General features: G+C 32.1%; 1 protein-coding gene across 1 annotated transcript in view; it reads right to left on the bottom strand.

Moving 5' to 3' along the window:
• The window catches only part of LOC148600965 (peroxisomal acyl-coenzyme A oxidase 1-like), a 35,739-nt gene extending 21,045 nt beyond the window's left edge, over positions 1-14,694 (bottom strand). Inside the window, exons 1-4 of the mRNA XM_088556634.1 lie at positions 14,556-14,694; positions 3,104-3,266; positions 2,107-2,267; positions 1,132-1,239 (exon numbers count right to left, since the gene is read on the bottom strand). Coding sequence (XP_088412760.1) covers positions 1,132-1,239; positions 2,107-2,267; positions 3,104-3,266; positions 14,556-14,673 — 550 coding nt within the window. The 5' untranslated portion in view covers positions 14,674-14,694. The remainder of the gene's footprint in view (positions 1-1,131; positions 1,240-2,106; positions 2,268-3,103; positions 3,267-14,555) is intronic.
• Between the last annotated feature and the right edge of the window lie 383 nt (positions 14,695-15,077).

The following is a 15,077-nucleotide window of genomic DNA, read 5'->3' as shown; positions in this document are numbered from 1 at the left end:
AATGTGTTCCCAATGATCCATATACAACAAATATGGACATTTTTCATATGAAATTTACTTTCTTTTCATATTCAGAGCAAATAGATGGTATTGCATTAGCCAAAAACACTGTATTGTCCAAAAATTGAGTATATCTTACCCTAATTTTATGAAATTTCAATATTTATATACTGAGAAACTAATGAAAATGTTTTCGCAATGTACCATGTATATCAAATGGACACTTTTCATATCAAAAATGCAATATTTTCTTTTTTGGATAAATAAAATGGTATCATATTAGTTGAAATAGCTAAATTATTAAAAAAAGGAGTATTTTTTACCAATACTTTATGAAATTTTGGTATTTTTGTCCTCCTGGAACAAGGAAAATGTGTTCTAGTGATTTCATTTTCAATGCAACATGATTGTATGGCAAAAACACTTTATCAGCTAATTTTTTTTAGAATTTTCCTTCAATTAAAAAAAAAAAAAACTTTCAACATTTTCATACTTCCAGACCAATGACAAAGTTTTCACAATATACGATCTAAAACAAAAATTAACATGATTTTATATCAAAACATTTATAGACATTTAGAAATTATGAATATGGAATGTGTTTATTAAAGCATAATACACATTAATGTAAAATTACACGTAAGATGATGGTAAACAACAAAATACCACAAACACATACACTGTATATCATGAATTATTATTAGTTTCATTTTGCAAGTTAATTTTCGAAATATACCAATTACAGAAAAGAATACGTCCGGGGAACACGATCATTCATTTATCGTGCTTCGTGCAACGTGTTTCATGTGGCTTTCCTGTATAATGTGCTTCGTGTGTGTGTTTAGTGGGATCGTGTTTCATGTTTCGTGGGATCGTATTTCATATTTCATGTGCTTCGTGTGCGTGGGATTGATCACGTTACACGTTTCAGGAGGTGTACATGTCATAGATAATAGGACAAAAAAATCAGTGCATTCCAAATGCATGCATTCTTTTCACAATTAAGGTTTCCAAAAATGGAAAGCAACAAGTAATGTAATGAAATTGCAGATATTTTTAAGAACTGATCATGACAATTTCTTCTGCTTTCACAATCTTACAAAACTGCAATATGTATCAAATATCCCTTACAATTTCCTGGCCAGTACTTGATAGAGCTCAGTGTTGGACTGTCCATAATAAACTCCTCTGTCTTTGGATCATATGTGGCTGTTGTTTCCAATCCTCGTATAAAGGTTCCTACAAAAAGTGCATGAAAAGTTTCACATGGAACTTAAGATAAGTTCATGAAAGAATCAGGTAAAATGTGATACAACATGAAGTGACACAAGTTGTTGTGCTATATATGATTTTCATATATATATTTATTTATATCATCCCATAAGACAAAGTCCTACAAAATGGGAAGATGGTATTGGACAGCAAAAATGCTTACAAAGTATGCCCTATCCATAAAGACAAATAAACAATGGAAACAGTAATAAACCTCATTAAGCATTTTACTTAGAAATAATTTTTAAATCTTTGGCCTTATATATATTTTCCAAAGTTGAAAATTTCATGATCTTTTTCCCAATTGTAATGGGCCTTGGGCCCTTCTAAAACCAGCAGGAAAATCACTGTTAGTATGCATTCTTTGAATATAAAAAGTCATCTGTATTGTAAGCATGCTCACAGTATTTCTAGTTTCGTGTACAAAAATATTTTATCAGCTGTCCATTAGCATAACTTCAAAATCACTTATGTTTTGTTTTGCACAATTGTAATTAAACAGACTAGTACATTCAATTTATTCATGTTCAATCAGTTTAAAAAAGTGTGTCATTATGCTAGCTATACCATTGTAAATGAAAAACTAAAAAAAAGCTGTTATTCATGTGAACATTTAAGCTCGTTAAGTAAGCATAAACAATCATATAGGAAACCCCAAAAGACATTCAGATCGATGAACATAAAAGGTGCACAAAGGAATCAGATAATCAAAACTGGAAACTGACAGACAAGTGGACAAACCAAAGAACAGACAGAGAGTATGACCACTATATACTCTACTTTGAAAAGCTCCCTGCTTTGCAGGGGCATAATAATCTTCTAAGAAATCATTACCATGTCCAAGTTCAGTCTGTGCATAAGTGCCAATCATTTTGAATGCCTTAGCAAGTGGTACCCATTTCTCTTTCTGCTCCTTTGTTCCTTGTTTCTCGAGAGTGGGTACAAACATTCCCGAATGTAAACTAAAGGGACTTAACTCATATGGTGCTGATGACCTGAAAGATTTTATTCAAATTTGAAGTCAATTTACTAAGGAATCAAAGTGATAGAAAAGTAATACAGTGTAACTATTGGCATCTTTTCAAAACTACCTCTTCTTCTACATTATTGGAAAGTTTGAAAATTAAGAAAATATGGAAAACATGGAAAAAAGAGGCAAAAATTTCTGATTTGATAGATCCTATACCTCTAATTGAACTTACCATGAAGTCTATCAATCCACTTCTAATTTAATGCCAAGTTCCCATACCTCTAATTTACTTTGTCCCTGAATGTCTCTATCAACTTCTCATTTGATGACCAGTTCTGACACCTCTAATTTACTTACTCCCGGAATGTCTCTATTAACTTCTCATTTGATGACCAGTCTACATACCTCTAATTTACTTACTCCCGGAATGTCTCTATTAACTTCTCATTTGATGACCAGTCTAAATACCTCTAATTTACTTACTCCCGGAATGTCTCTATTAACTTCTCATTTGATGACCAGTCTACATACCTCTAATTTACTTACTCCCGGAATGTCTCTATTAACTTCTCATTTGATGACCAGTCTACATACCTCTAATTTACCTACTCCCTGAATGTCTCTATCAACTTTTCATTTGATGACCAGTTTCCATACCTCTAATTTACCTACTCCCTGAATGTCTCCATTAACTTCTCATTTGATGACCAGTTTCCATACCTCTAATTTACTTAATCCCTGAATGTCTCTATCAACTTCTCATTTGAAGACCAGTTTCCATACCTCTAATTTACCTACTCCCCGAATGTCACAATCCACTTCTAATTTGTCGACCAGTTCTGATACCTCTAATTTACTTACTCCCTGAAAGTCTGCCTATCAAATTCAGATTTGATGCCAAATTCTTCCATCTTTTCCATGATGTAGATTTGTCTCCTGACTGCATTATCATACACAGTATTTCTATCCAAAAATTCTGATGGCTTAAAACTCTGCAGATATTTATCCTGAAGAGCTAAATTTTCTGGAAAAATAATGTGTTGATAATGAGTCTTAGTACATTACTATATTCTCTCAGTAAGATTGTATAAATAACAGCAAAAATAGATGTGCATGTACTGTAGTACAATATAACAATTTCATACATGTATGTAGTGCACATACAAAAACAAATGCAGATACTTTATTGGATGAAACATAACTTTGTGATAACAACATTTATAACAGTATAATGTTACTTAGAATGTAGATCTAGGTTGACCTGTTTGTACTAAAATGTTAACTTGTAGTTCTAGTCAACTTTTCCATCTTTTCTTTTAATTTTAATTTTTGTCTCAAAGCAGGTATAAATTTCCTGTTTTCATCAATTTAGATTGAAGATCAGAATTGATATAGCAGTCGCCAGAACCTTCAGATTTGTAAAACCTGTTAGCATCTGAAATTATATTACACTACCGCAGGACAATAGTTCCACTTCCATACCCTATTAAGATTTAAATGCAGATAGTTAGGTCTACTTCATATGTATTTTTAATATATCATATTTAATTCTATGCTATTTACGCCAAAAAACAAATCCACTAAACAACTTCTACTGTGAAATAAATATGCTAATTAATTTGGTTTGTATTAACAATGATGCAATTAAAAATAATTGACCCCTAACCTCTTACCCGTACCTGTTTATTTCAATGCATTTACTCAAATAAACCAATCGTTCATTATATTATATTCAATATGTCGATATATTTAAGTTGCCTACAAATGCAATATTCTTAGACGCATAATAAACCATTTAATGTTTAGCTAGAAATGGAAAGCCTTCGAAATTATATATAGTCACTGTCCATAGAAATGACTAAGAGCAATGCTGAGTGCCAATTGGAAGAGTTGTCTTCAGATATTTCATACAGGGCCTGGCGAATCCATATACATGTACTTACAAAACTTATATAAAGAAAGAGGTTCCAGGCAGTGACTACACTCATTGTTCCAGGCTAATATTTGCCGCTCACTTTTTGCTAAACTTGTAACAAAAGGGCAGTATAACCCCCGAAACTACCCTGATCTATCACCCATTGTATCGTGTCTTTTGTTATGGTTACCACCTCTGGGAGATGACAAATAAAAATGGAACTTTGTTAATAGATGATGGCAAGCCATGGGAATTTCCATAATGCATTTTTTAGGAATGGTGTCAGTCCGGTCTGGTAATATTGCTTTTTGTAATAATAATTATATTTTGATATTTGGCTATTTGGCCATGTGTTATAATGATAGATAATAAAAAGCATGGCCAGTGTTCACTGCGCCGGACATAATTGAATTGAATGAAATAAAACATTTTATGTAAACCAAATAATGATTTTGTTTGTATTTTTTTCACCATCATATATATGGCTAATCCAAAATCTCTTTAAAGATTTGATTCATTTTCAGTTTGCAGACGACTTCCCCTGTCATTTCAGTCTTATCGGACTCAGAGCCAGAGTGTCCGTCACAATTTAACATAAACTGGTCCCCACTTAAAGAAATTGAAGCATTACAATATGATAAAACTCTTGAAGAGACAAATGACCAGGAAACTGTTATGCTCTTGGATTCATTACTGCCTAAACCCCAAAGATAATGAATCAGAGGAACACTACATTATAGATCTGCCCAGACTACTGCCTCCTCTTCTTCAAAAATCTCGAACAAATATTTCAAATCCCAAAGAAACTACTGCACAAATTTCACCCCTGAAACCTACTGCCATATACCAAACAGAAACAAGTCAGCTTCTACCTTCCTCGCAAAATTCAAAACCTTAATGTTCATAAAATCGACTTTACAACATTTAAAATATTTGTATTTATTGTTCATTTCACTTATTTGTCTCTTGGAATTAAAAAAATTTTGATACATTGCTTATTTCCTTCAAACAGCTTTGACGGATTATATGGTGCGGATTAAATTTCAATGTTTACTGAGTCATGCACCATGCGTATTAATTTTTTTCTTCCGGTTTAACGATTGGGGCTCCTCAGGGGATATGCATTTTAAAATTTTATTTTAAAAACGTACACATGCACAAAACTATTAATATAACAGGATAAAAACAATATAGGTACATTGTCGAAAATCATTGAAGATATGTGCATTCGGCTTGGAACGGGGGAAATAGCTCAGCGAGCCTCGCATTTCCTACCTGTTCCATCGCCTCATCACATATCTTCAATAATTTTCGACAATGTACCTATATTGTATATGTACGTGTCTCAGGAACTAGGTGCCCTGAAACTAAGCAATTTTACATGACACACAGGTATCTTTTGCGATAACTTGTAGGACTTGAGCTACATAGCTTTTCAACTGAGAAATGTAGCTAGTTGAGATTGACGTGTATCTAAGGGTATGTTTTATTTTGGTAACTGAGGCTAAAGTTTGAATGATTTGACCGACAGTTTCAACCTGGAGATCTTTAAATTGAATTTCAACTTAAATTTAGAAACTGGGAAAGGACAACTAGTAGTTTGTAGTTCAATCATGCAGTATGTTGGATGTTTTGTGTTAATTCATCTAGTTATTCCATGTAAACCAACATCGTACCTAAATTTTTCGCAAACTGGCACACTGCATGCTTCAATGCATTGCGAAATTTGTTGTGCATTATTAAATGCACTTCATAATCAGAATGATGAATTTAGAAATGAAATCAATGAGTTCAATATTAACCATTTAGCTTGCGTTTAGATATGTTTTAATTCCATCCCATCCTTTCCTTTTATCCCTGCTTTTATCCCATATTCTTGCAATTTGACGATTATTTAAGGAGGTAGGGTAAGGGACACAACTCTTACAAATCATTGGAACGTTTGTATTCAGCAATTTACATCAATCTCATGTAAGTATCAAAGAAACATGCATTGATTTCATTCGGATTCAAATGATAGCTTGATAGGCTTTGGTGAATTGAATATGATTCAAACATATCATTGATTTTAATATTTATGTCCCCTACCCTAGGTCTACCTCCTTAAGGCGTACAAATTCAAATGTTCGATATAGATTGATTCAGTACATGAGTACTTTGATTTAACTTATTCATGCTGTTTATTACATGTAGCAAAGATGCAAGGAGTGCTGTAAAGTACATGTTCACTGTCTATTTTAACCAAAATGACCTTTTGATTGAGATCCTGCTTAAAATATGGAAAATTTGTAGTCCAGAAAGAATGTGATAAAAGCTGGTTTACAGTGAAAACTGTAAAATTTAATATTTTTGTCAGATTTTTAATCTAAAACACTGTCAAAACATCCTTATTTATCATTTTATTTACACATTTCATACCTTGAAGCTAACTACCAAAAGATTTACCCTCTAGCACCCATAATTCTGTTTTTTTTTTTCTTGCATTTTGGTCAAAGAAGGAGGTAGGGCTTGCTAATTTTGGGTTAAAATTTATAGTTTTTATCAATTTAGATTGAAGATCAGAATTGATATAACAGTCACCAGAGCCTATAGATTTGTAAAACCTGATAGCGACTGCAGTTATCTTACACTACCACAGGAAAATAGTCCCATTGGCATTACCCATTAAGGTTCAAATGCAGATAGTAAGGTCCACTTTGTAGATATTTCTAATATATCTTATTAAATTCTGTTATTCACACCAATAACCAAATCCAATAAACAGCTTTTACTGCTAGAAATTAAAACCTTGCGAGATTATAAAAAGTCATCAATCTTAATTAATGTTGAAATATAAGGAGAAATGCTGAGTACCAATTGGAAGAGCTGTCTTCAAGTATTTTATGCAGGCCCTGGTGGTTCTGCGATCAAAAAACTAGTAAGAAGAAAGGGGTTTCAGGCTATTGCTTGCCCTCATCGTTTTGCCATTTTTTTTTACAAAAGGTAGCTTAACCCCTGAAACCTTCCTGACAGCGTCATCCACAGTATTGTGTATTTTTTATTAAGGTTACCGCCTCGTGATATCAGTAGCCTGCAGATGACAAAGTGAAACTTCACATAGGCGATGGCATATAATTTCGATAATGTATTTCTCGGGAAATGTGTCATTTTTGGGTCTGGTGTTATTGCTATTTGCTATAATCAATCTATTTGGTTATTCTGGCCATTTGTATGTTATTATGATAGAGCTGTAGGTGGTCAAGGGCTTAAAGAGTAATCAAAGGGACCAAGGTTAATGCTGTAATCAAAAGAATGTAATCCAGGGACAAAGACCAGACAGGGAAAACATATACACAACAAACAACATAAAGTTACTAATATCATACAAACAAAGTAACAAAAGCAAATGAGCAACTGCGGCTCCACTAAAAACTGGGAGCATGGATCAGGTGCACCAGTCGGGTAAGCATCCTCTACTTTTCTAGAAACACCCTCGAGTTGCTCATAAAAAGTCAAGTGCATGGCTATAATGTTTCCTGCGCCAGACACGATTGGTGAAATTATATTATAAGACGTTGTACGTGTTTCTGGAGCTAGGTGTCCAGAAACTAAGCGCTTTTACATAGATGTCTATGGAATAACTTGTAACACTTGAGCTATAAATCTTACCAACTGAGAAATGTAGTTAGTTGAGAGAACATGTATCTTAGGAAATGATTAATTTCAATGATTGTGGACTAAGTTTGAATGATTTAATAGAATATTTCAACTTGGATGTCGATAAATTGAATTTCAACCTAGCTGAAAATTAGAAAAACTGGGAATGCCCAGCTAGTAGTTTGTAGCTCAATCATGCACTATGTTTGAGAGTTTTGTATTGATTCATCTAGATGTTCCATATAAACCGATATCGAATCTGAATATTACCCAAAATGGTGTATTACTACGATACACAACACATTTGTGTGTGTGTGTGTGTACTCAGAATAGTGAATTAAAATATTAAACAAGATAGTTCAATATTTAACATTTATAGTAATATTAAGCTTGTGTTAAGATTCATTTGAATTTGATCCCTTCCTTTCCTTTTATCCCAAATCTTTGCAATTTGACAATTATTTTAGGCATAAAAAAATCAAACAATCAATGTAAATTGATTCAGTACATGAGTACTTTGATTTACATTTATCTGGTATTTGTTTTGCTGTTTTTGATTGATACTTGATTTTAAATTTTTATAGCTGAACCCATATTCAGAGTAAAACACTATATATTTGCCTACCAGAGATAAAAAAAATGCCATTTAGTTTTTGTTCATATTTCCCATAGAGTTGTATTAGGAATAGGCATTGTTTTTTTTTCCCGCAGAGTGACCTAAAACGCCAAAAGATAACACTTTTTATATACCGTTGTGATCGCAATACCCTATCCTACTAGAAAAAAAACAAGAAAAACAGAGAGCTGGAAAATTTATTTCTGTAATAGGTGTAATACCACAATTTCGAGAACCAGTCGCCTGCATATACAAGAAAGTTGTTTGGAATTACACAAAGTAGTCCCAAAATTGCATGCTACATACACAGCTATCATTCATAGTTTATGAGAGGTATACAAGTAGCAGTGATTTTTCTGTTATTTATATTATATCTTTTTTCAATGTAATAATATTGTATTATGATCGTAAAATATGAATAAAGAGTAACAGTTTAGCTGTTTGTTCTCCAAAAATTCTAGTAGCAATTAGGAATATTCATGAATAAATAGAGCTATTCAATTTTGTAATTGAGTACACCTGGCTTGAAGATATACAGTTCATCTGAGTAAACATGATACTGGTGGACAGGCCTGGACGGGTAGAACACATTTGTAAGTTGCATCTTGTTCAGGGTGAACATAATCATAATGTAAATTAGTTCTTTTAAATGATTTCTATCTTCTCTAATCAATTTTAGTTTTCCTTGCATGAACTGGGTTAAACTATAATGGTTGCAGTCTAGTGGATTACACTTTAGTGTCACAAGATCTATTAAGTTCTGTTGGATATCTAGACATTTTTGATCTGGTACCATTTTCTGATCATCGCCCAATTAGTTGTACATTTTTTATTATAGATTATCTGTCACAGTGCCATAGAACTGTTAAATTAGATGCCCTCCCTGGTAAATTTATATGGTCTAAGGAAGCTAAATGCTTATTTAATGAAAAAATCAATAATAATGAATTTAAAAGTAAATTTTTGGATTATATGAGTTCTGAATTTGAAATCACTAACTCTTTCAATTCTATATTAATAGAATGTGCTAAGCAATCTGCTAAATATGTCAACCAGTCACCCAACAGAATGAAAAAAGGTACAAAACCTACTAGACAACCTTGGTTTGCACAATCATGTGCAGATTTAAAGAAGTTGGTTAAATGTTATGAGAAACGTGTGAACAAAAATCCTAGTAATGGATATTACAGGAGAATGTATTATACTTATAAGTCAAAATATAAAAGGATTTGTAAATATGAAGAAAAACAATATAAACAGAAATTATATGCTGAAATGAATAATAGCATTGATAATGATCCAAAATCATTCTGGAACCTAGTAAATAAACTAGACCGGTAGAACTTGAATCATGATTCCGAATTTCCGATGATACTTTACCAAAAGAAGAATTTGTAAATTTCTTCAAAAACTTAAATAAAACTGATAATAATAATTCAGCTTTTCATGATAACATAAACCAAAAATTTGAACAAGCTATGAAAAATATTAATGAAGGGCCAGCTCAAAATATATTTGATAACAAGATAACTGTAGAGGAAATAGCTAAGGCTATTAAACTATTGAAACTTGGAAAAAGTACTTCCACAGATATGATCTCTAACAAAATGTTAAAATATTGTGGGAATACTATTCTCAAACCTCTTGAAAAATTATATAACTTTATTTTCCTCAAAGGAACATTTCCTAAACTATGGAATGAGAGCTTTGTGGTTCTTATTCATAAATCAGGTAATAAGACTGACCCCTGTAATTATAGGGGAATTTAAATAACTACTATGGAATGAGAGCTTTTTGGTTCTCCTTCATAAATCAGGTAATAAGACTGACCTCTGTAATTGTAGGGGAATTTCTATAACTACTATGGAATGAGAGCTTTTTGGTTCTCCTTCATAAATCAGGTAATAAGACTGACCCCTGTAATTATAGGGGAATTTCTATAACTAGTATGGAATGAGAGCTTTTTGGTTCTCCTTCATAAATCAGGTAGTAAGACTGACCCCTGTAATTATAGGGGAATTTCTATAACTACTATGGAATGAGAGCTTTGTGGTTCTTCTACATAAATCAGGTAATAAGACTGACTCCAGTAATTATAGGGGAATTTCTATAACTACTATGGAATGAGAGCTTTGTGGTTCTTCTTCATAAATCAGGTAATAAGACTGACCTCTGTAATTATAGGGGAATTTCTATAACTACTATGGAATGAGAGCTTTGTGGTTCTTCTTCATAAATCAGGTAATAAGACTGACCTCTGTAATTATAGGGGAATTTCTATAACTACTATGGAATGAGAGCTTTGTGGTTCTCCTTCATAAATCAGGTAATAAGACTGACCCCTGTAATTATAGGGGAATTTCTATAACTACTATGGAATGAGAGCTTTTTGGTTCTTCTTCATAAATCAGGTAATAAGACTGACCCCTGTAATTATAGGAGAATTTCTATAACTTCTATGGAATGAGAGCTTTTTGGTTCTTCTTCATAAATCAGGTAATAAGACTGACCCCTGTAATTATTGGGGAATTTCTATAACTACTATGGAATGAGAGCTTTGTGGTTCTTCTTCATAAATCAGGTAATAAGACTGACCCCTGTAATTATAGGGGAATTTCTATAACTACTATGGAATGAGAGCTTTGTGGTTCTTCTTCATAAATCAGGTAATAAGACTGACCTCTGTAATTATAGGGGAATTTCTATAACTACTATGGAATGAGAGCTTTTTGGTTCTTCTACATAAATCAGGTAATAAGACTGACTCCAGTAATTATAGGGGAATTTCTATAACTACTATGGAATGAGAGCTTTGTGGTTCTTCTTCATAAATCAGGTAATAAGACTGACCCCTGTAATTATAGGAGAATTTCTATAACTACTATGGAATGAGAGCTTTTTGGTTCTTCTTCATAAATCAGGTAATAAGACTGACCCCTGTAATTATAGGAGAATTTCTATAACTACTATGGAATGAGAGCTTTTTGGTTCTTCTACATAAATCAGGTAATAAGACTGACCCCTGTAATTATAGGAGAATTTCTATAACTACTATGGAATGAGAGCTTTTTGGTTCTTCTTCATAAATCAGGTAATAAGACTGACTCCAGTAATTATAGGAGAATTTCTATAACTTCTATGGAATGAGAGCTTTTTGGTTCTTCTTCATAAATCAGGTAATAAGACTGACCTTAGTAATTATCGGAGAATTTCTATAACTTCTATGGAATGAGAGCTTTTTGGTTCTCCTTCATAAATCAGGTAATAAGACTGACCCCTGTAATTATAGGAGAATTTCTATAACTTCTATGGAATGAGAGCTTTTTGGTTCTTCTACATAAATCAGGTAATAAGACTGACCCCTGTAATTATAGGAGAATTTCTATAACTTCTATGGAATGAGAGCTTTTTGGTTCTTCTACATAAATCAGGTAATAAGACTGACCCCTGTAATTATAGGAGAATTTCTATAACTTCTATGGAATGAGAGCTTTTTGGTTCTTCTACATAAATCAGGTAATAAGACTGACCCCTGTAATTATAGGAGAATTTCTATAACTTCTATGGAATGAGAGCTTTTTGGTTCTTCTACATAAATCAGGTAATAAGACTGACCCCTGTAATTATAGGGGAATTTCTATAACTTCTACGGAATGAGAGCTTTTTGGTTCTTCTACATAAATCAGGTAATAAGACTGACCCCTGTAATTATAGGAGAATTTCTATAATTTAGGAAAACTGTTTAATAGAATAATTTATGCTGGAATTTACAAACAGCAAATCTCTCCTAAGTGAAAACCAAATTGGTTTCAGAGAAAACAGCAGAACTGCTGATCATCTATTTTCAATCAAATCCATTATTGACCACTAAAAAATTAAGAAAAGAAAAGTTTTTGCTGCTTTTATTGACCTACGTAAGGCTTTTGATAACATTTGGCGGGTTGGTCTTTTTTACAAACTTGCGTCAGCAAATGTTCCTCCAAAACTATTTCAAATAATATTTTCTATGTATCATAATACAACAAATAGAACCAAATTTTCAAATGGATAAGTTCCACATTCAAATCAGAATGTGGTGTCAAACAAGGTGATGTTTAGAGTCCTTTATTATTTAATATTTTTTTAGATGACATTGTAAAGGTGTTAAAGTCAAATAATTGCAAACCTGTAAAAATTGGGAATATATCGGTAAATTGTCTTTTATATGCTGATAACTTAGTTATATTATCTGAAAGTAAACAAGGTTTACAAACTAGTTTAAATATTGTTCATGAATATAGCTGTAATTGGAAATTATATGTTAATGTGTCCAAATCTGAAGTTATTGTATTTAATTCAAATGGTAGATCTTATATTAATGAGTTTACATACAATAATGATATCATTCAAACAGTACCAAAATATTGTTATCTTGGTGTCATGTTACATTATAATGGTAAATTTAATTTAGCTACATATCTTTGCTGATGGAAAAGGCTAGAAAAGCTTTGTTCAAGATAAAAAAGTCAGTAGGGCTAGATAATTCATGTCATGTATTAGAAAAGCTGTTTGATACTTTAATTAGCCCCATTCATTTGTACTGTAGTGAAGTCTGCGGTATATATATTGATACATGTACTTTTAATAACTCAGTTGTAGAAAAATTTCATTTAAAATTCATCAAGGAAATTCTTGGTGTACATTGCAAAGCTACAAATGCTGCATGTCGTTCTGAACTTGGACGACTCCCACTTCACTCAAAAATTATGTTTTCCTGTGTTAAATTTTTAAATCATCTTCTTTCCTAAGAAAACACTTTGGCTTTCAAAATATTTCAAGCTACAGAAAACAATAACACTTGGACAAAGAGAATGTATTCTATTATCAATAAACTTGGTTTTTCACACATAATCTATCAAAAATGTAGCTTTAAACCTATTTTATCAAATATAAAACAACAAATAACCAATCAATTTATGCAAGAGCAACATTCCCAAATCCAAAATTCAAATAAACTAACATTTTATCGAAATTTACACAATGAATACAAACGAGCAAGCTTCGTTGATATTTTACAAAAAAAGATCAGAAAGATCCTCTCTTTGCAATATTAGAATCAGTAGCCATAATTTGGAAATAGAAAAAGGCCGTCATCTATCAATTCCTGCAAACAAGAGATTATGTAAAGTTTGCAACTCTGGGGAGGTTGAAGATGAATTACATTTTTTGCTAAAATGTGAAAAATACTCCAAAGTTAGGTCAATTTATGTCCAAATTATCAAATATCCTCAAAAAAGATATTGATTCAATTAAGTACTACACACTGGAACAATGTATATTCAGTGATTCGTATACTATACTAAAGATTATCACTAATTTTTTAGATATTATTTTTTCTATCAGAAAAAAATTTATTTCATAACAAATATCTCATCTCATAACAATTGATTAATATTCTAGTTACATGTATACCGCTACTATATATGTTACACTTTTATATATCAATTATATGGGCCTTTGCCAATTATTGTAATTGTGTTTGTGCCAATAAAGAATATATTTAATATGTGAAGAATCAAATTCATAGAGATAGATTGTTTCCATGGTAGCTAGGAGATTTTATTGTTCAGGATATATGTTAATTACATGTATTTATTGAAAGGTTATGGCCATCACATTGTATTACATTTGTATTTTGGTTTCAGGACAAATTCCTGCATATGCACTGTTTAAACTGGCCAGAACCATTAATTTCTCAAGATACACTCCAAAAGTACTTTTTTAGTAGGATTTGGTTTTTGATCATATAGATCTAGACTAATTTTGATAGATCGATGGTATTCACATCCAATAAATATCTGCCATGTTAGAATTATCCACAAATTTGCTTATTTCGACTAACGCAGTAGTTTTTAATCAAGACAAGACAGGATTATTTTTATAATAATAAACCTCAGAAGTAATCTTTTCTAGTATAATTCAAGACCACTTTTCGTGGACTTACCCTACTTTTTTTGCGGAGAAACAAATTTCAAATGTCCTTAGAAATGATACATAAGTGTAAGTTTTATTGAATGAATTTACATATTTTGTTAGGTCAATATTTAGGTCATCGCACTTTAACACTTCTACTTCTAGTGAATGTAGGATGTTTTGCTTTTACTTACGAATGTGTCTTTTCCGTTTGACCCTGGCAGGACCTTTGTAGATAAATTCTGTCAACTTCTCTACATCAAATAAAGCCCCAGATCGTTCCTTTATTAAATCTGGATTCACTTCAGCCATCTCCACTGTTACGTACTACGGCTATTATTAGAAAGATTTGCGATAAGCTCCTGTCATTTCGTACTTATTTCAATTCGCCTCACTTGCACGAATTTTTCTAACCTACGAATCCTTAGGAATAAGCAGACTTCAAACACCAATTTTTAATCAACCACAAACGGTCAGCATTCCAATGGAAACAAATTGTGCTCCTCTTCTCGCTGACTTATTCCTTCACTCTTAAAGACTGACTTTATCTGATCTGATCCAAAAGAAGCACAGGCGCTTGGGTGCAGGATGTTTTTTATCTAAAAAAATGTCATCAAATCATTTATTTCCAGATTTGAGTTTCAGATATCTGAAAACTGGGAATAGTATAAACAGCAATAAATAGCAAGCAGACATGTCAGGGAACACATATAATA

The sequence above is a fragment of the Perna viridis genome, chromosome 12 (assembly GCF_037379345.1).
Source record: "Perna viridis isolate PV_CMFRI_1.1 ecotype Kerala chromosome 12, ASM3737934v1, whole genome shotgun sequence".
NCBI classification, from domain to species: domain Eukaryota; kingdom Metazoa; phylum Mollusca; class Bivalvia; order Mytilida; family Mytilidae; genus Perna; species Perna viridis.
The sequence above is the reverse complement of the archived record's forward strand: the minus strand, read 5'-3'. Positions and strand labels throughout refer to the sequence as shown.